We start from the raw sequence: 21,942 nt of genomic DNA on the forward strand, positions 1-21,942 counted from the left end.
AAAAAAAGAAATAGTGTTTAAGTGATGGAGGATAGAGCAAGTACAGATGTACGAAATCTATTACCTGTTTGAAGAATGGATCTCATCCTCCTTTCTTTGCCTTTTCAGGTATCTTGCAATATCTTCAGAACTCTCCCACCTAGTGACAGCAATGAATTTGATCCAGAAGAAGATGAGCCCACCTTGGAGGCATCGTGGCCGCATTTACAGGTTTTTGATTATTTACCTCAGAAGAAATTATTGTTTTTATTTAGTGTATCTAATAGTTTTCTCAGCTTTTTTTTTAACCTGTGAATCAGAATTAGTCTGTGAGACACTAACATTTATTAATAATGTTTGTGATTCTAATATAGTACCTACAGAGATGATAGAGAACTTCATGATAGTTGAAAAATGTTAAAGCTTTCTTTCAAAATTATATGATGGTGTCCCTCATATTCCCTCATTTTCCTTCACTGATTTAAAAATTTTTACTTTCCCAACTGCTTTGATGCAGAAGTGTTTTTCAATAACTTCAGCATGAGCATTGTGAGGACGACACTGCTGGCAGTTTTGCTTTATTGAGGGTGGTTAATATTCATACAAAAGTGCACAAGTGCTGGCAGCTGATCAGAAAAATGAATGAGAAACTGCATCCCTATCTAAGTCCTCCTTCCTGTCCTAGAGTCAAGGTTTGCTCCCAGGTGTTTGTAGCAGGACTCAAGCTCACTAAGTAGCATCCCTTCCTTTGAATTTCAGTTGTCAAAACAAGGGATTTTGAGACCCACATGTGGAAGAAAATTGTTGTCCCAACACCTGTTGGGAGTGGGTCCAGAGAGAAGAGTGCAGAGATGATCAGAAGGAGGGTGCAAATATGATCAGAAGGAGAGTGTAAAGATGATCAGAGGGCTGGAGCACCTGTCCTGTGAGCACAGGGGTTATTCATCATGGGGAAGGCTCCAGGGAAACCTCATTACAATCTTCCAGTACTTGAAAGGGAGCTTATAAAAAAAGGAGGGAGAATGACTTTTTACACAGATCATGGTAGGACAAGTAGAGATTCAGATTACACTTTATTAAGAAGTTCTTGACTTTTGTGAGGATGGTGAGGCCCTGGCACAGGTTGCCCAGAGAAGCTGTGGCTGCCCCATCCCTGGGAGTGTTGAAGGCTGGGTTGGATGGAGCCCTTGCTGGATGAGCAACCTGGTCTTGGGAAAGATGTCCCTGCCCATGGCAGGGTGAAATGAGGTGATCTTTAAGGTCCTTTCCAACCCAAACTATTCCATCATTCTGTGATTTTGAATGAAGAACATAAACTAAACTGGAGAAAGCGTCATTGATACTGATGCAGTAAATTCCTTTATAGAAAATATAGATAAAGATCCTGTGTGTGTTAGTCAGGATTATAACTCATACCACTGGTAAATTTACAAGAAGTTTGCTTGAATAATTTTGTGGGGTTTGGGAGTTTTTGTGAGCAAAGGAGCAAAATTGATCTCAGCCTGAAATGAGGGTTTTATTTTACAGTTGCATGCACAGTCCTGTGAATGGTTTGCTTTACTCTTTTGTGCTCTCTAATTCAGAATCTGTTGAAATGTAGGTTCATCCCTCATTTATATTTAAATTTCACAAAAAATAATAATCTTCAAAACGTCAAGGAGCTGTGCCTGCCTGGAAACAGCACATTCACTGACAGTGGTGCTGTAGTTCAAAAAGTCATTACTTGCATGGAAATGATGGAATTTGTTATCCAGTGGATGGCTTACCATTGTCAAGAAGAAATTCACCAAAGCATTTGTGAAAAGTCAATGGAATTGATTTCCTTATGATTTAATGTTGGTGTTATGTAAGCTGTCACTTTTTTCTAAACCTCTCTCCTGCTTTTTGATTTCCTATTGCTTCCTTTGAGAAGTCAGAGAATACATTACAAAGTAGAAGCAGCAGTTTTGCAGCATATTGCTGTCATGGAAAAGTTTAAAATTATTTTAAAATGTAGTTTTTAAGCTTCCTTTTTCCTTTCAGTATCAATATTCATACTCACTAAAGACAAAAAGGGATGAAGTTTTCAATGGCTGCTCTTTATGAAAAGGTTCTGCAAAGAGAATGGGGTGGCTGGTAGCTCATTACCAGTGACAGATCAGAGTTGCTGTCTTATGAGGCCACAGCAGTCTCTGTTTCACTTCAGTTCCTTGTTCCCTGGTTTTTATACTCTTCTTTTTCTGCACTAAATGAAAAGTCTTGCTGTCCCACTGAAGAGTTTAGGTAGAGATGGAATTGCATGAAAATAAGCAGATTTTCTCCAGCCCTGAGGCTAATTTTTACAGTAAATTAGGAACTTCTGGATGAATTCTGGTTTGTATTCTTCCTCTGTGTTTCAAGTTGTACTAGAACACTACTCTAAGCAGTTTCTAATTTAATTTAAATATTTCCAACTGTTTCGCCAACCCCTTCAGAATTGTAATGTCTGTATTTGATGTGACTTCAGCAGTTCAGAGGGCAGTTTAAATGTGCTTCCCAATTACTCTAGGAAGCTTTACAAGATGATAACAAGCATTACAAGATGGCAGTGCCTGTTCTTAGTGATGAAATGTCTTTGACTGGAGTTAAATAAGCAAAGGCAGCTTAAAAAGATCATGTAATTAATTTTAACTAAAAGGTGGCAGTTTGATAAAGGAGAAAAATATTTTCCTTTTTTAACCCTTTGTACCAGAGAAAAAATAAGCATTTAATCTTCTAACAAAATAATTTAGGGCAATATTAAAGGTATGAAGAGTAATCAAGTCATAAACTAAACCCATGTTTTGTTTATTTTTTCTTTTGCAGCTTGTATATGAGTTTTTCATACGATTTTTGGAAAGCCAAGAATTTCAGCCCAGCATTGCCAAAAAGTACATAGATCAGAAATTTGTATTGCAGGTAAGCTGGTGTGTTTTCTGTAAGGCTTAGTGTTGCTTTTGAAAAAAAAAAAAACAAAAAAAAAACCTTTAAAAAGATTTTGTTTAGAATTTGAAAGTGTAACTTCATTTGCATGCAACAGAAAAAGGCTAAACGAGCCTTTCATCTATAGTGAAAGTTTTCAGTCTATGGAGGTAGTGGAAAAAGGTGTCTGTGTGTTTATATGTCAGTCTCTGTTGCTATAGATACATCAAATAGATGGTTTGGATCCAGTTTCAATACCTCAATCAAAATATTTGACTTACTGGTTTTGAGACTGAGCTGAAACAGTAACTGTTGAAAAATGAAAAGTTTGCTACCAAATAGTCTCAAAATGCTGTTCTCTCTATCTGGAGAGACTACTTAAACACCAGTTTTAATATGTCTTAATATTGTTTATACAAACATAGGTAGTTAAAGGAAGTTGTTTCCTGGAATAAGCCAGGACACTCCACAGATACATTTTTTGACTTCAGATTTGAGAACAGGCCTGTCTTGGGTTTTCTTTTCCCTTGGTGAGTTTTTGTATAACTGCATAGTCAGAAAGAACTTTGTGCTGGATGCTGTCTGTAGCTTGCTTTTGAAATCAGGGGAATTTAGAAAGATGCCTATTTAGTTAGAAAAGGGAGTTCCTTGCAGGCTGACACTTGAATGAAAAACCAACTAGAGTTGGCAGGAGATACTCAGCATTTCTGAACACCTTTTTCTTGCCCCTTAGCACTCATGGAGCTTTTATTTTTCCCTGTGCTTTTCAGGCAATAAAAGTTGTGCTTTTACTGTTCATGTGTGTTATTTGGATGAAGAATACCTGAAAAATGTAGTGAAAAGAGCATTTTTTGTCCTTACATTCAAAGTTTCAAAGAAGGGAATTCAGTTTCCTTCTCGGTATCACAAGACCTTCTTCATCCTAAGAAAGCAGTAGGATATACTTAACTTTTTATTTTCTCCATCTCCTAAACACAGGAGCATTTTTCATCTGGATCAAACCTCTGGTGGTTTCCTTCTTGTTCATCTCAGAACTGATTTGACAAGGAGGTGCACCAATGTGTTCATCTAGTACCTGCTGGAGATAAAAGAATATGCATGATAAATCAGTCCTGACAGGTTTTTCCAGGCTGGTTTTAGTTTGATTAGATAGAGCAGGATTGCATTAGGATGAATGCATGTGCTCTCCTTTGAAATCTAGTAAAAATAATTCTTAGATGATCCTGTTGTGTGCTGCTGAGCTTGGTCATGACTGGCAACATCCCACTCACACCCTTTTAAGACATTCAAAACTGTCAGTTTGGCACAGGAGAATGGGTCTAAACCAAGGATTTGTGTTTTTTAAAATCATGCTAGTTTTTCTTAAATCTACTAAACGGAAGAATAGTATCTACTGAAAGAGGGGAATATGAGATTTTAAAACCTATATATCAAAAATCATGATATGAGGTCGAACAAGTTCTAAGAATTCCTGTGCTCTTGCCATGTGGTTTGGTGATACACATTTTTATATTGCTGTGCACAGTGTGTCAATTTAAAATTAACTTTTTTCTATTAAAAATTATATTCAGCCATACAAATATAAATAAATGTATATAAGCACATAGATATATTTCCATTTGTGTAAATACTTTGTGATGAGCTATAGGAACTGGGGTGTCCTTCCATTTCCTGTTATATTTGTTGTGTGTCAGGAGTAACTCCTGAGTATCTGCAACAGAGATCCCTTACACAGGAAGGCAATTTGGGACTTAGGAATAGTAAGCATTTCAGTGTCTTGTGATACTTACAACACAAGTGGGATATTTGGAGTATTTGGAATCAGATTTTCCTCAAAAAAAAATTTTTTTTTTTTTTTTTTAAATTTTAATGAAGTATTTCTTGGCAGTAAGGGTGCCTGTATGAAAAAAGTATATTAAAAAGTGTATTAAAAAGTTACAGGTTTTTTAATGGACTTTTTTAAAACTTTTTGCTTGTTTATTTGCTTTATTTTTTTTTTTATTTTTTTTTTTTTTTTAAGTATAGCTGTGTTTTTGGCTTTCAGCTGTATGTTTTAGTAAAATACTGTATTTACCAGTGTAGCTGTTCATTTCTAAATCCTGCTTATGTACAGTTTGAAATGGTTGGCACTGGTTGCTAAGAGACATGCTATTCAAATATATCCACAAGTCTCTGTGTTATGTAGGTTGCTATTTTGGAAAATTAATTTCCCTTTTCTCTGTATGTTTAGAATAGTCAACATAAATTATGGAAGTCTTGCAGCTTATCCATAAAAATAAGACTTTATTGTTGAAACCTAATAACAAATTGGACATAGAAAGATAATTGTCTTATTTATTTATTATTTTTTAATGAGAGACTGAGTCTTAGTTTAGCAGTGTTTCCAGAGAGGATCTGCATAAGAGAACTGGAAATATAAATACTTTTCAATCCAGTAAGAAAATGAAAAACATAAGTGCTTCCAGCTGTTTGCTGTCTTAGGCTGAAATGTGCTATTTGGGGAAGGATGAGGTGACTATTTATTTATTTAAATCTAGAACTAATTGAACAAAGCAATGTGTTTATAACCTCTGGAGGGCAGCTGACAAACCTTGTACTTCCCTCATAAATTCCCACTAGAGATTCTTGCTGCAAGGAAAATACAGCAAGGTCTCATTGCAAGCTGCAGAAATGTTCAAAACAATGAGGAATAATGTGTGCATCGGTCCAGACTTGGATGTTAGAAAGCAAAATTCCCGACAGCCTAACAATTTCTAATCCTATTTTTTCCTATCTTTTTCCTCCTCCTCAAAGTTGTGTAGCAGTTTATCAGAGATTAGGTGTAGCATGCACACACTGACATATCTACTCGTAATAGGTGTTTATAATTTATCTGTTTGTGAATCTAAGATAATTTTGTTTCCTGCCACTCCTGTAATGATTTTCTGACAGCATCTTACCCATTTGCAAGACCTGTTTGACAAACTATCTTTATTTCTCTTGCAAGGCAGGTACTGGTTGACAGTTAGCATTTTTTTCATGCAAGACAGATACTGGTTGCTTATGATTGCTAGAAATTACCTAAAATTCCCTGTTTTCTGTAGATTTGTGGCTGTTGGTTGTGCTTTTTTGGCTTTTAAGTAAAGTTTGCCTCTGAATTTATTCCAAACATCTACCAGAATAGCCAGTATTGTGGTGTCACAAAAAAATGAAGAAGGTGGCCAAGGGAAAGTTCATACTTTTGTGGAAGAGGATTCAAGGGGAGCAAAACAAAGATCTGCAGTTGATATTCCTGCTGCTCATTTCATGCAGCTTCAGGTGTCAGTGTTTGGGATATATTTTGTGCAATACCAGACACTAAAACACCTTCCCCTTGACTGAGTCTTACATACCATTTTGCTGTTTATTTATTTAAAAGCTACTTAGTAAATGTGAGTTTTCTGTTGTGTTTTTTTTTTCTTTGTTCATTGTTTTCTTTTGTTTTTTTAAATCAGCATTGATAATGAAATCACCATTTTGTTCAAAGTGAAGGATTAATTCTCTCTGATGATTAATTCTCTCTGGCAATTGGTGGAGATCCTGTGACAGCAGATCCAGTGCTGGCATGGACTTCCCTGTTGAGTCTTTCCACAGCATGAAGGCCACACAGTCACTGGGAAGGCTTAAGGGCTCATCATATAAATTACAAGCAATTAGAAAAATGTGACCTTGACACAATGTTGTGAGAACAAAGTATTAGATCAAATGAGGATCTTCTGGTTCTGCAGAGTCAGGGAATGGTGGATGGTAAAAGTCAAACTCTCTTACCATATTTATTTTTGTGGAGAAGGAAGGCAGCATTTTGGAGCTAGTTGATCACAAATTTATTATTTTGTGATGATGTACTGAGTTTCCACAAGATTTCTTTAATACTGGGGATCTACTCCTTGGGTACCATGGACATCACATTCTTTCACTCACGTGTTTTCATGAATTCAGTTTCATATAGAAATCTGTGTGTCCTGCTTGTCAAATGTCTCCAGTTTCAGTTCTCTTTTTCCTTTAAACACAGCTGTTGGAGCTGTTTGACAGCGAAGACCCTCGAGAACGAGACTACCTAAAAACAGTCTTGCACAGAATTTATGGCAAGTTCCTGGGTCTTAGAGCATTTATCCGAAAACAGATTAATAATATTTTTCTACGGTAAGTTGTGGAAGAAGGTGTTTTTCCCTTTTGAAGGCTTTAGGAAACTGATATATCGCTTATATTTAACTTTTCTTTTTTTAGATTTGTTTATGAAACTGAACACTTCAATGGCGTAGCTGAACTGTTGGAAATTTTAGGAAGGTAAATAAGTCTTTATTTATTATCTAACTCAGACTTCCCTTGTGGACACGTCAGGATAGTGTCAGATTCGGAAAAAGTATTATGATAATCCCTGATTCTGACAACAGATGTGTGCACATGCTCGTCTTTAAGCCCATGTGCAAATCTCTGTCACATCTTTGCCAAGAATATATAACTACATGGAAGTTAGAGCCAAAGTGTTGGATTGATTTTATGTGTGTGAGTGCATTAAATACTCCTTACATGCTGGAGGATTATTTTCTTCTGAGCACACTTAGCAGAGTGAATGTTTTGAGTGAATTTAATTTTGGTAGGTTAATTACTTGAGGCCACCTTGCTTACATGAATTTACAGACCACATAGACAAGGTCTTATCTGTTTGGCAGCAGGTTTGTGCAGCTGTTTTTGTGATTATTCCTAATGGGAGCTGGGTTGCTACCTAGATATGTAGTGTCCTGCTAATATAAAGCAGGACCAAAGTCAACACCTGTTTACAAGTGCTATTTGTAAACAGGTGCTGACTGCTAAATATGTTTTAATCTAGAAAGTGCTAGTTCAGACCTCAGTATTGTTGTCTGTGATGATGACACTAACAAATATTTCTTTTCTAATTTCCAGTATTATCAATGGTTTTGCTTTACCTCTCAAGGCAGAGCATAAACAGTTTCTGGTGAAGGTGCTGATCCCTTTACACACTGTCAGGAGTTTATCACTCTTCCATGCACAGGTAGAAATTATGAAAATATTTTCTGTTCAGTACGAATTATATGCATATTTTTTAAGGTTGCTTTTTAAATTTAATTACGTGAACATGTAAACTGGGGGAAAATTCTAAATATGGACAAAATACAATAGATTTTTTCAAAATTAATTCAGTATCCTTTGTATGACAAATATCTAGGTTCTGTTCTGATTTGATAATTAAAAGCTTAACATACATCTGTAATATTTTAGAGATTTTATTTAGTAGTTAAGCTCTCTCTCTTGGTTTTCCTCTCTGCTCTTTTCTCATTCTCACAAGTTTGCCTTTCCCATTCTCTCTCCCAAGAGGATGTTTGGGCTTCCTTAGTCTTGTGCTGTCAAGGCTCTTCTTCACCCTGGCAGCCTTCTGAATACTAATACTCACATTTTTTTCATTTAATATTCTCCCTCATGGATTCCTTAATACTACATTTATGCTCTCATACATCTTTTTATACTTCCAGCTTACATGATGCAATTTTCCCTCTGATAACTGCTACCTATTGCCTTTCTCTCTGATTTTCAGATAGTGCAGTATTTCTTATGGTGCTAAAGCTCTGCTTTCTAAGTATGTTATTCCAGGTTTTAGCTGTGTCGACTCATCCTGCAAGAATTCTCACGACTTTGCTCTATAAAATTAGTAAAAAGATGCAGTTTAAGAGAGCAGCAGAACCTTCAAATCATTGCTTGTATGACTGTATTTAGAATTCCAAGTCGTTCTGATTTTTATTTTATATGCTACTTTGTCACTCTAATTGTTCTTGTAAATTGTCCTCGTTTGTTATAAACTGAACTTTGAATGGATTTGCACAGTGCAAATTGTGCATCTCAGTCTAAATTTGGATGTAGTTTGAGACAGCTGAATAGCATCTTGCCTTAAATGTCTCTTTTTTAAAAAGTTGGGGTTTTGTGGTTTCTTTGTAGAAATGTTCTAATTTTGTTTTTGTAAATTCTTACCTCTTCACAGCTGGCGTATTGCATAGTACAGTTTCTGGAGAAAGACCCCTCACTCACAGAACCAGTAAGTATTTCTTTCATACTTCTTTTTTAAACTGTGAATAGCTTACCCTTTGGAGAGAGAAGTAAAAAAATCTAATTTCTTTTTCCTTCTAATTTAGGTCATTAGAGGTTTAATGAAATTCTGGCCAAAAACCTGCAGTCAGAAAGAGGTAAGTGATATGCTAGTATTGCAAAAAAAAAAAAAAAAAATTTTTTTGCTCTAAAGCATAATAAGCAGGGAATCTTGAAATAATTCATGGTTGATAGCACCAAGATTCACCACAGCATGTGCTGTTTCTTGTAGATGATTTTTCAATACTGTAATTCTAGTTTTTTGAGCAGTTTTGACTGTGAAAAGTTTGACTGTGGTTTCTATTCACAAAGTAAGTCCTGGTACTTCTGCAGAGAATTTTTTAGAAAGGAGAAAATAAACATAATTGAGGATGGGTTGGAAAACTCAGTCAAACTTAGAATTGTTTATATGTGAAGGCAGTATTTTTCCAGTGAGGATGAAACATACTTTATGTGGTGTTTACCTACTAAACATGTAAAAGATGCAGTTAAGCATGTGCAATTTTGTTTCAGATGCAAATCAGAGTTTCCCTAGTGAGGTTTTGTGAAACAGCAAAACTGTTAGCTTGAATATTGTTCTCAAAAATGAAGTTCTCCTTAGTTATGAGGTTTAAGCCTTGGTTGTTCAGATCTTTGTATGGGACAAGGTATTCAGCATGGATATATGTACTGGTGCAATTCTGAATTTCATTCAAAATACTTTAAATGCAGCACTTGAAGGAGAAACTTGTCCTTGCTTTAAGGGACTGAGTCCAAAAGCTGCCAATATAGAACTGATTACATTTTTTTGAGAGAGAGTCTCACTGAGCTAGTGAGTTTCCTTTTCTTCCTGAAGCAGTAGAATTTGAAGGTTACCAGCATTCTGCAGAACAAGATGATTTGGAGGTTTTATATTCACTGCCTTCTTTTTTGTCTTTAGGTTATGTTCCTAGGAGAGCTAGAGGAAATCTTGGATGTAATTGAACCATCACAATTTGTCAAAATCCAGGAACCCTTGTTTAAACAAATTGCCAAGTGTGTCTCTAGCCCTCATTTTCAGGTCAGTGGTAGAGGTTATAGTTTGTATAGGAATGTATAGTCTCAGTTTCAGACATAACTCCCCCCAGGTGTAAATATTATTTTATGTTATGTTTTTAAATACTTGTCTTCTGTGGAAGAGGGTATGTTGGGGTGGAAGGTTAGGTCTGAGCTCCATGAATAACTTGTTAGAGGTTTTTGGGGTTACAGCACAGAACTTGTCCTTCTGAGCCCCTCACAAATCCTTAAGCTGTGTCCAAGCAAACTTTGATCCCTTCTCACTGTGGGTGACAAGTGCTGGCCCTATAGCTCAGGGAGGATGGATTTGCTCCCTGGTTTTGGGGCCATGTTGTGCAGCTTTTGTTTTCTGACTTGCTTCCTTCTAACCATGTAACCATGTGTCTGCTTAGAGGTGACACAAACTGTAGCCCATTTTAATCACATTGTATAATGGGAGGGAGGGGAATGAATGGGATGTAAATGGATATGTGAAGAGGATATAGAGTTCATGGCCTGTAGTGTCTCCATATTAAGCCTGGTGATCTGTCCTGGCACAAAGACAGATGGGACTTTTAAGCTCTTCATTGGACTACATCTTTTTTTAAATCATAATTCAGATCAGCATCCTCCTTCCTAACCCCCAGCTTCTCTCCAGGGTAATGACTGTCCTTGATGCCTTCCCAACTCTTAAGATTTCTCCTCTCTTACCCAGCCCAGCTCCTGGGCCTTTCCCTGTCTCCTTCCTCTGGTATCCCAACACTGCTGGGTTTTTTCCAACTGCACTCTTCCTGGTTTTGAGGGAAAGGGTGATGGGAAGTCTCTCTGCTCTTGCTTCCCCTCCTCAGCTGCAGCACTGATGCTGTGTCTGTTTCCAGCCTTCAGTGAGCAATAACACATTGCTCAGGAAATAGAGAGGGGGGTGCTGTGGGATCAGAGCTACAGGATAGAAATTTAATTCCATTAATGCATATTATGCTACTGATTTGAATTTAATTCCAAAACTAATGACTCCTGTTAGTTCATCTTTGTGGAGTTTCTCTGTGATTTGTTTTTCCTTCAGGAAATTACAAACGTGCAGGTCTCTGAGTTCCTGTTAATGTTTTATTTCTTTGACTCCAAGGTGGCTGAAAGAGCGCTGTATTATTGGAATAATGAATACATCATGAGTTTGATAGAGGAGAACTCAAACGTTATACTTCCCATCATGTTTTCCAGCCTTTACAGGATTTCTAAAGAGCACTGGAATCCGTAAGTTTGTGCATTTACACTTTATCTTACCATTTGACATCCCACTGATAAAATTAGGGAATGTCTGCTGAAGAACATGTGAATGGGAGAGATGCAGACTCAAAGCTGCTCTGAGCAAGTGCAGCTCTGTTAATGCCAGTATATATTAGTCTGCACTTGAGCTTGTCTCAGTGTTTTTAATTAACTGGTATGTGTACAAAAATCACTACTTTGTGGGATAAAAATAGGCCTTCTCACAAGTTGGAAAAAAGAAGAAATTAAATGTTACATTGTTATTGAAGGAAAAATGTTGCTCATCAAGTGTTTCTCCTACGCAGTTTTTTTATATAAATGGGTTGGCTCTTAAGCCTGATTGTAAATTGTCTAGAAGAATATCACTTGGCATTAATAAAGCTTTGTGGCTGCATCACCAACTGATACCTCTGGGAGACTTTTGGTGTTGGCTTTTTTTAAACATCCATTAAACATACAGACAGTATATTCTTAGGTTGAGTTGTTTTTTTCCAAATTTATTTAAATACAGCTGTTCTCTATGACAATAATTGAGCAGTTATTTTGTATTGATATTGTGATAATTAGGCAATTTCATTTTAAACTGAATTACCTAGTAAAAAGTGTTTTCATGAAAAATTTTCTTACAGTTAGATGACATATATCCTTTGTTTTAGTTGGAAAGTTTTTCTAAGTCAAGATGAATAGCATTTAGTAAACCCAGTATTTGTAATGAGCTGTACTGTGTTCAGGTCCCAGTTGCTTTGAGACCATACTGTAAAATGTTTCATCTTTTCAAACATTGATCTTTTTGTTCTGTACCTAGTCAAACTCTCAAGTTTGTGTGCTTACATGACAAATCTAATGCTGCTAGAAAGCCTCTGTAAATTAATACTGGTCACAAAAGGACACTTTCCATGGCACAGTATTCCATTCCAGTCTCCACCCTTTTATATCATGCCCTGGGATGCCTCTGGTAATGAGAATATTCCAGTACCCCAGTTCAGAGTTTTCATGCTCATAGAAATTTTGTTACACGAGCCAGGTAAAGACACATCTAAAACAAAGGAGATATTTAAAGAATTGTTATATTTATAAGAAAATTTTTCGTGTAGGCAACAAAAATGAAAGTTTATTTAAAGAGATGAGAGAGACAGGGGTGCGTGGGAAATGGCACATAGTTTGTGTGCTGTAAGGTTTAGCTCCAAAGGTTCCTGGCGCTTGTACTGTTGATTCACTGCCTCCTGGCTGAGGAGCTGCTTCTTCAGCAGCCCTGGGTCTGAATATGACAGCCAGAGTAGTGGATCAGAAACTGTGAAAGGGAAAATGAATATGAACTGTATGAGCACAAGGAAATCACTCTTGCAATACAGCTTTGTATTTTGCATAGATGCACTGAATATTCAGCTTCATAGAAGAGTCATAAGGAAATATGAATCACTTTCATTTAGTGTTTGAATTCTATTCCTTCTGCCAGCATTGATGATTTGAATCTCTGAAGCTGCATTCAGAATTGCTCCACAGCATGAGGGAAGAGACTGTAGTTATGTGTAATAGCTTTCTGTTGTTGCCTTTTACCCTGGAGTTGTGGCCTGCTCCCTTTCAGTAGTCAGTAGGGACATGAAAGCTGATTCTCACCTTTAAGTATGTTAATCAAAAGTAGTTTCACTGAAATGCAAGAATTTACATAACCACACTTGCAGGAACAGAATTGGTCACAGAAAAAGCTGGGGAGAGAAGACAATTTTTATTTCACGTTTGATGTCACCTGAAACTAATGGATTCCTTCCTTTCTTCTTTTTCCATGTTTCACAGGGCTATTGTGGCTTTAGTCTACAATGTGTTGAAGGCATTTATGGAGATGAACAGCACCATGTTTGACGAGCTGACAGCAACTTACAAGTCAGATCGTCAGCGGTAACTTTTAAAGCTTTTTTTTGTCAGCTGTGCACACGGCCTGCAGTTCAGTTCTCCCCTTACACTCAGGTGCAATTGCAGAATCTCAGACAAAATAGACACTGCCCCATTTTTGCCTTTGCCTGCTTGTTAGGCTTGCCATTGCAGGATGTGAGATTGTGTGCAGGTTGTTCTTTAGCCTTTATTAAATACAGTATCCATTGCATTGCTTGGGAGTCCACATTCCTCCTGCAATTCTCCTTTGACTCCACATTCCAAAATACTTAAGTGTATCAAGATTTTCAATAATAAAAGGAAGACAAGGGTTTAAAGGTAATGCTTTGCTTAAAGACTTTGAAAAAAGAAAGTTACACTTAGGTTTGGAAAGAGAGGTGAGGGAAACCCCAAAGATTTGATTTTTCAAACTGCTGTTTGTAGGTTGGATGAGGTCTTAAAGCAGAGACATCTCTCAGACATTTTATTTCTTATTCATTCTTATGCTGTATCTGTCACATATATAAAATATATAATAAAATATATCTTTCAGGATGCAGGATCCATTATGTACATCACTCATAGAGGCATTAGTTCAACTCCAGTTGAAGCCATAGAAGCTTCTTGTCTCTTCTCCTATTTTCCCTAATCTTTATTTCTCCATTACACTGCAGCATCTTTTCTCAAAAAAGTTCACTTTATGCAAAGATTAGGTGAACAAAAGGAGCAAATTTCAGGAACTTTGAACAGTTTGTAACTTCATTTAAGTCATACCTGGCTGCAACTCAGGGTTCCCCCAAGCAATTCAAAGGGCACTGCAGATCAGCAGAGGTTTTTAGGGCAGTCCAACCTTGAAAGTCTTTTGGCTGTTGTAGTTTTTTTTTTTTTTCACTTGTGTGGCTGGAGTTACACTGACCTTTCATTCCGCTTTGTTGCATAGCCCAAAAAATCTGCACATAACAGGCTAGTTCCTTAATATGGTATTTTACTTTTAGAGATTTGTTCAGAGGTACATTTAAACTAAGAAGCCAGATTATTCTTGGTATGTATTGATAAATAAGTGCCAATCTTGTGGTGCAGTTGAGACAAACTGTGTGGTTCCCTAGAAAAAAGGCAGAGAGTTTTAGGACTGATCATCTAATCCAGTTATTCACTGAGGCAGCTTGGTGACCTGAATCAATTTGTGGTTGCACTTTGCCCCTGAAGATGAAAAATTCTGCTCTGCACAGGACCAGACACTGCAGTGGTGTGTCCCATGTCTGGAGAATGGGGAAGGTTTAGTGACTGAACTGCACAAAGAATTTCTTTTGCACCTCCTGACACTGTGTATCTTAACAAGGCTGGTGCTAACCATTTCACCATTTTTATTTACTTCTTATAGTTTGAAAATCTGTATGTATAAACCAGGAGATTTATCTTAATGTTTTCAGAAAATCTTTAGCATCTTAATAAAACCACATTTCAAAAGGGTAGCTTTGATACCACTTAAAGCTTGAGGAGAAATGTGTTCAATATTAATGACTAGGATAGGTCAAATAGGTAAGTTGGATGAAGTGATCATCCTCTAACAGACCTTTAGGTAAGCAGCCATGTATTTCCTAATGATTAGAAGATAAATATTGGTAAGTAGCTTGAAAATGTAAGGCTATTTCACTTATTCTTGTGTTTAATTTTAAATACATTCTAGTAACAATAGGCTTTTTTTTTGTTTTGTTTTACTGTTCTGTAGGGATTTATCTGAAAGTTGTTTGTATTTTTTCACATGTTTAAAATCCTCTTGGGAAATCAAAATTCCAAACAAATGAGACAGATGTTGATATGTTGACTGAATCAAAGTGTGTAGGAATGTTTCTAATCCCTTAAAATGCTTCTCAAGACTTCTGTAATGTGACTGGCAGAGAATCTGTGTATCTGTCATTGTTAGATTTTCATTTCATCTAAACCTACAAGGTGATGTCATAGAACTTGAAAGTATTTTGTGCCTTGCAGTCTCAGGGAAATTTATTCACAGTGAGCTGTGGCAGAGACAGGAAATTTATAAAGCAAACAATGCAGGTAAAGTAAATGTTAGGTTTGCTGTTTAATTTTCTCAAATCAGCCACTGAAGTCTGTTGTTAAAGCAAATGCTGCATAGATCTTGCAGGAATTTGGTGTGGAAAAAAAGTAACTCACTGAACAAAAGGCACATCTTGTAGGTTGAACTTTGCCTTCGTTGGTGACTAAGCTATAGGGAAACCAGCAGTCAGTGTAAGTAAAAATAGTGATTCTAAAAGAATCAGGGAATGCTTTCCAGAAAGTTGCTGGGATTTATAAGATTATATATAATCTTAAATAAGTGAACATAAAAATAATTACATAAATTAGTCCAAACTGTTAATTTTTATAATTTTGACAGATCTGTAGTAAAAGTCCACTGCATTTTTTAATTCCTCAGTGCAAATTAGTGTCTATGAACACTGTCAGTTTGCTCAGCTTTCATTTTTATGCTCTTCTCATACTGATTTGTTTAGATCTGTTTATGTAGGTATCAAAAAGGCAAAAAAGAGAAAATATTAAAAATATGAAATATACATTAGGAAATTACAGTTGTGTTCAAGAAAATTAGTGCAGCTATTTAATGTCAACTACATATTTTTTAACATAAATATTATACAATCTTCTCTCCTGCTAACTCTTTGTTTTATTTCCTCTGTCAGTGAGAAGAAGAAAGAGAAAGAGCGTGAAGAACTGTGGAAAAAACTGGAGGATTTGGAATTAAAGAGAGGTCTTAGACGTGATGGGATAATTCCAACTTAACAAAAAAACAAAACAGCATTATTAACCTGTGGAGTCACACATTTATGTAGTAGAAGATGGAGCAACAGTTTTCTGTATTGTGCAACTTTACAGTAGATTTCACATTTGTTTCATTATTACAACAGCACTGTATATACCTGTCTCTAAGTAAAGGAAAAAAATAAGGACTTTAATCCAAAGTTTGGACAACAGATGGACTTCTCAGAACTTTGCAAACATAATCATTGTTTTAACCCTTCTTTAAAACCAGTCTTCAAAGATCTGTTGATGAAAATTGCAATGTCAGATTCCATTGTCAGGACCTGTTCCTTATTTATCGTTAGCAGAGAGTATAATACAACTTTCAAATGTGAACAATCTTAAAATTTAGCTTGTCTTTCTGCTAAACTGTTATGTGTATTTATAGTAAAAGAGAAAAAAGACTGTCATTTCCTTATGAGTTTGTGTAACATCCTCCTTCTCTGGATAACTTTACTGTAATTTGACTTTCTTTTCCTTTTGCATATCTTCATAAGTTGAATGTCCATTCAGATCAGGGCCATGAAGAACTTTGGTCCTGAATAAAAGTTTTGTTTACTGGTGTGAGCATTTTTTAGTACCAGGCTGTCTCTGGTGCTTCCTTAATTTGAACATTAGGAAGTAAAAAACAAGTAGGTGATAAACATAGTAGGAAAAAGAGCTTTGGATTCGTGCACCTATTTATTGAAAATCCAAATTCGTGTCCACAATCCTTGGAAAAACAAAAAGGGCAGTGGTAACACCCTGGACTTAGTAGCTAACCAGTATTAGTGATGCAGCATTGGACACAGGTAGAGTTGGTTTAGAAACACCAATTGCTAAATTATTACAGTATGTTCTTATTGGACCATTCAGAAAGAATAAAGATACATGCTAAACAACACAAGCTGAAATTGATCTCCAGTGGTCATGGATTTAATTGGAAATTGAGTCGAGATAGCAGTTTGGACAGTTTGGAGTTGTTGCCTTACTTTTTAATATGTATTTATAAAGTGTTCCAGCAAAAGAGGATGTAGCCTCTAAGAAACATACTCTAGTGTTTTTGTGGTTCTAGTACTATTACTCATCACAGTACCAGCCCTATGGTCTTAGCTGGAAAGGATTCTGGATAATACATTTCTGCATTCTCATCTGGATGCTCATTCCTAACTACTGTATTTGTTACCAAAAGTGGTTCTACAAATGCTACTGAGAAAAAAAAAAAAAAAGATTCTGGAAATCCTAATGTTCTGAGTATTAATAATAAAGTTTAAAATGCTTTTATATCAAAGGTGCATTGTGACCAAATTGTTTAAAACAAAAGAGGAAAAAAATACAAAAAACAAAGAAGAGGGCTGTATTATAAATATACATTATTGGCTATCTGCTTTGTATTTGAAAGTGGAATCTTACATCTTTGGTAGGTAAAATGCTGATAAGACTTATGTACAGTATATATTTAGCTAATGCAGTTGCATTATTCTATACCGGAAGGTATGTGTTTCAGGATTTTTCTCCAGGATGCTTTTGAACTGTTATAGACATATGACAACAGTGAATTGATAATCCTAAACCATCAATCCAGCAGTATTTACAGTATAAAAATGAATTGGTGTTCATGAGTCGTTGTGATAGTTGCAAACATGAATTTATGACCTGTTGCCATTGATAGAAATACAGTATAAATACAAGCTTGTATATTTTTCTTCCTACCATTTAAATATACAGTAGAATTTGAAGTTTTCTTGTTTTCAGGCACGGAAAAAAGGTAAAAAAGAATTCCCTCCTAGATTACTGACTGTTTCAGGATTATCAGGTCACAGTTTGTACTCCTGGGTCTGCACACACAAATGTTGTAAACTCAAGGTTTTGTAAGAACTTGACACTGTTAATTCTGGGAAAAAAAAAAAAAAAAAAAAAGTGGAATTAGTCATATGCAACACCAAACACAACATGATTTTATGGGATTATTATGAGCTTCTTTTAAAAACATTGACTGGGACGCAATGTAAATTAGGCAGTTACTGTCATAGTTGAAACATTTTATTTTAAAGTGCTGAAGCAAAGGTGCAAGCTGAAATACTGAAGATTAAATAAATTTATAACAAATCATGTCCCTTAGCCCGTTGATTTTGACAGTCTTTTATTTCTGTTACCAAAAGAAAAAAACCAAACTTTCTAGTGTGATTTCTGTGTGAAATGTTCATTCACAGTATGAGAGGGTGGACTCAAACTCATGCTCAAAGACTATGTTCCATTGTGAAAAACTGAGAAAGGATGGAGGAATAAAACTTCTTGTTTTTTCACCTGGTGGAGTAAAACACAACAATGTGAAATTAGAAAAAGCACCTTGTCCTGTACTTAGAGTTTAGGTGAGTGTTGTTTGTTCATATCTATTTTTGGTTTTGCCATGTCATCCTGCTATTGACCATACAAAACTGAGGAGAACCTGGTGGGTTGCAATATTTCGTGGCCTCTGCCGCGGGGACAGCGGGGAGTGTCTGACGTTTATAGATGATTTATCACTTCTGAGAAGGAATGTTCCTTTAAGGAGAAGATGATGTGCTGTTGTTGTGAAGTCACTTGACTCTAAAGGCTGGGTGATGCACCTGAAGAAGCACCTGCTGCCAGGATCCCGCGTGTGCCGCAGTCCCAGCGATGCCCGGCCCCACGGGGCTCCCACTGCTCCCGCTGGAGCTGCAGGAGGAGGAAGAGGAAGGCAGCCCGAGGGCACAAGTGTGATCAGTGCATCAGAAATTACACTTCTGTTTGCTTCTTGAGTCCCACAAGCCACCTTTGTTTGTGTCCGTGTTGTTGATGACTGCTCGTCCGGCAGGCGTTGGGTGGTGCTGCTGTCCTGGGCCACATTGGTCTGGGGGAAGGGGTGAGCACTGCTCACAGGAAGGAGCTGCAAGGGCACTGGGTCATGGGGATGTAACAGCTGTGCAAGTAAAGTTCCTCTCATACACTCTGAATTGACCACACGTTGCTTTCTTCATCTTGCACGTCTCCCTTGCTGTTTTCCTTTCGTTGCTTTCGAGTGTTTTTTGTCTCTCTTCCAAAGGCTGGAATGCTTTAAATAAAAGTATTCTAATGCCATTGGAGCATTCGCTAGTAGGGTTACAGTAAATTTAATCTTGGTTTTGTTAGCATAAGTAAAAGGATTTAATTTATTTTTTTATCTGTTCTCATATATGGAAAAATTGAGGATGTTGGAGCCAAGAATTGCTTTAGTAAGAAATGCAGCAGCTGTACTTACACTGTATGTGCATAAGTACAGCCTTAGGCTCTCTCACTTGATGGAAAAGAAAATACATTAGGAGCTCTAAAAAGCTCTTCATTGTTTTGTGAGGAGTGGGAAAGATGAGATTCTTCTCCCCCAAGTAAAGCTGACATAATTTCCTTTTAGTTCTATCCTTAAAAACAAAGATGCCCTTTTTTCTTAATTGTGTGACACCACTATCCCAAAGCAGTTGCCCTTAAAGAAGACAAAGGTGATGAATGTTTTTATTTACTCGTAGCTTTTCAAATTTGGCCCATGTGCTTCCCTTAGCAGCTGGAGTGAGCCATGAGTTAGTTTTTCCTAGCTGGTATGTGCAGCAGATTTTATGTAGCCCAGTTTTCCATTTTGAACTCGATGAAACAGCATCTTGAGACAGAATGGAACTACTTTTGGTTGAAAACTTTTATCCAAGTGTTGCTTCCCGTCCACAGAAGCGTACGCTTTTTATCACGACCTCTGTAAGAGTTTTTGTTACTTGGATCACCTGCTGTAAATATGTTGTATTCATAACCTCATGGAGCCATGAGGAGTTTTCAAATATAAATAGTACCAATACATTTCTTGTTGTTGTCCTATTTTTGATTGTAGTACAGCAAATGACCTGTCACGCTTTTTGTTTCAAGGTTAGCATTAGATTCATAGATCTTAATATTTTAGCATTTCATTGTTTAAGCAGGAGAGGGCAGCAAAAGTTCATTTTTCCCCATAGGAATGCTCTGGTCCCATTACTGTTTTTAAACTTAGGTGCATCTATCTGTGGGTAGGGGGGAAAAACGAAACTTTTTTATATATATTAAAAGGTGCATATGAAAATATATAGACTGGTCCAACCAGACTGTGAAAATGTCTTCTACTCTACATCCAAGTAATAATAAAAATATCTTCCGCCTCTGGATAAAGTACAAGCAGGTCTTAAACTCCTGGATTCAAATGTCATTCTTTGGAAACAGTTTACTTTCTTAAAAATGGTATCAAAGAAACTCAAACTCAATGGTGCTCCCAGCCATAAATGTGTTATTTTCCTCTTTTGCACATGCTCAAGAGGCTCTGTACTGTGGGTGCATCTAAATAAAGAAGCAATGAAGTGTTTTCCAGGTGCTTGGCTTTTTTTTCCACCTCCTCCCACCTAAACTTCATGAACCTTTTCAGCAGTGAACTTGAAGCATCCACGTGTATCAAATGTAAGGACTCTTGTCCCGGGAAAAAAAACCCAAAAAACAAAGCAATGAGGTGGTAATTTAAGTTTCAGCCAGAATTGCCATAGTAAACACTTGTTTTTCATTAAGTTAATTTTTTTCAGAGGTCCTCTGGTGATGGTGAGTATCCTTGTACCTCCTGTGAGGGAGGTCAGGAGCAGTGGGTGCAGGAAAGAGGCATTAAAGCCACACAGTGTTCTATGGGAACCCTCTGAGCCTTACACTCTGCAGCTGGTGAAGGAATTTGTTCCTTTATGGCAGGGTTCTCGTGTTTCAGTCCTCGTGCTGTTCTGCCTTGCAGGTTAGAGGTGAAGGGAAAGGCTGGAGATGGTCACATAACGTGGGAAAACCCTCTGGAGAGAGCCATGGATGGAGCCTGGAAAGGGGTACTGCAGGTGAATGGCTTTAGCAGCAGTGTTCAATAAAATGAGAAAATATTTATTAGACATTTGATTTTTTAAATACCACGTTTTTACACAATTTGTTCCAATAGTCTAATCCTTAATTCTTTCCATTTTTTTCCTCAACTTTAATTTTAATCAGTTGGATCTTGCCTGTCTTTGTTAGAAGAGCTCATTATCACAAATCTCTTTAAATGTTTGTAAGACAATATTCAGATCACTTAACAATTTCATGTCTCTTTACTTCCTTATTGCAAAGCAAGAGAACATGCAGTAAGTTGGCCTCCAGGGTAGGATTTGTCTTCTTTACTTGCAAGTTAGAAATCAACTTTTACAGGATTGGAATTAAAAACTTAAATTAGTTTCTACTTTCAGTAATAGTAATTGCTTTGCTGATTTTTCATCTTGGTCTTTCCTTCTCAGGAACATTTTGCTTTCTTGTACAGCAGCAGAATATCTGGTTTGTCTTGCATTTGGACCTCAGATCACAAGGGTGTATGTAGGCTGTGAAAATAGTTTTGTGTGCAGGTAAAGGCTGTTCCCAAGGCTGCATTAATTGCTGCCTCAGTGTACTGTGAAGGAGTAGCTTGGGAGTTAAACTGGACACTGATACAAGGTCTCAAATTATGATCTGTGGTTTTGAAGATTAAACACTGGAGCTGAAATTGAAGCAAATATCCTGAATTTGTTAGTAAATACCTTGAAAGCAAGTGCACTAACCCACTGTGAGCAGTGACCACAGGCTCTTCTGGGAGTTTCTATGACATGAAAAATGATCATACAGAAACTTCATCTTGCACTATTTTTGTGTTTGGTTGGCTTTGTTTTCCCCCTGTCCATCTTGTCTATTCCATATTATTCCCCCTTGAAGTCACTGAAGGTGTGAGAAGTTGGGGGTCACTTGGGAAGGATGGAAAGCTTGAGATGCATTTAAAGAAATGTCTGGTTTTTATACAGTGGTTCATACTTGGATACATACTTGAAAGTGTCTGGGAATTTGGCATTATCCCTGGGTCTGGGAAGCACTTCCAAATAGAGAATGACCACCTGAATCTTGTCAAAATTCTTCCTTTGCAAGCTTTTCCTTGTGTAAGGAGCCTCTGCACTC

The 21,942-nt window shown here is 36.8% G+C and overlaps 1 protein-coding gene across 8 annotated transcripts in view; it reads left to right on the forward strand.

The window, feature by feature from the left end:
• The window catches only part of PPP2R5E (protein phosphatase 2 regulatory subunit B'epsilon), a 78,216-nt gene extending 57,889 nt beyond the window's left edge, over positions 1-20,327 (forward strand). For 5 of the 8 annotated variants that reach the window (XM_056492108.1, XM_056492110.1, XM_056492112.1 and 2 more), the window contains 11 exons: positions 109-210; positions 2,803-2,895; positions 6,929-7,059; positions 7,144-7,203; positions 7,822-7,930; positions 8,912-8,965; positions 9,063-9,113; positions 9,935-10,054; positions 11,153-11,280; positions 13,087-13,188; positions 15,858-20,327. In XM_056492108.1, coding sequence (XP_056348083.1) covers positions 109-210; positions 2,803-2,895; positions 6,929-7,059; positions 7,144-7,203; positions 7,822-7,930; positions 8,912-8,965; positions 9,063-9,113; positions 9,935-10,054; positions 11,153-11,280; positions 13,087-13,188; positions 15,858-15,957 — 1,050 coding nt within the window. In that variant the 3' untranslated portion in view covers positions 15,958-20,327. The remainder of the gene's footprint in view (positions 1-108; positions 211-2,802; positions 2,896-6,928; positions 7,060-7,143; positions 7,204-7,821; positions 7,931-8,911; positions 8,966-9,062; positions 9,114-9,934; positions 10,055-11,152; positions 11,281-13,086; positions 13,189-15,857) is intronic. The other 3 variants (XM_056492109.1, XM_056492113.1, XM_056492114.1) reach the window with 1 other exon arrangement.
• The last annotated feature ends 1,615 nt before the right edge of the window (positions 20,328-21,942 follow it).

The sequence above is a fragment of the Oenanthe melanoleuca genome, chromosome 5 (assembly GCF_029582105.1).
Source record: "Oenanthe melanoleuca isolate GR-GAL-2019-014 chromosome 5, OMel1.0, whole genome shotgun sequence".
In the NCBI taxonomy this organism is placed as follows: Eukaryota; Metazoa; Chordata; class Aves; order Passeriformes; family Muscicapidae; genus Oenanthe; species Oenanthe melanoleuca.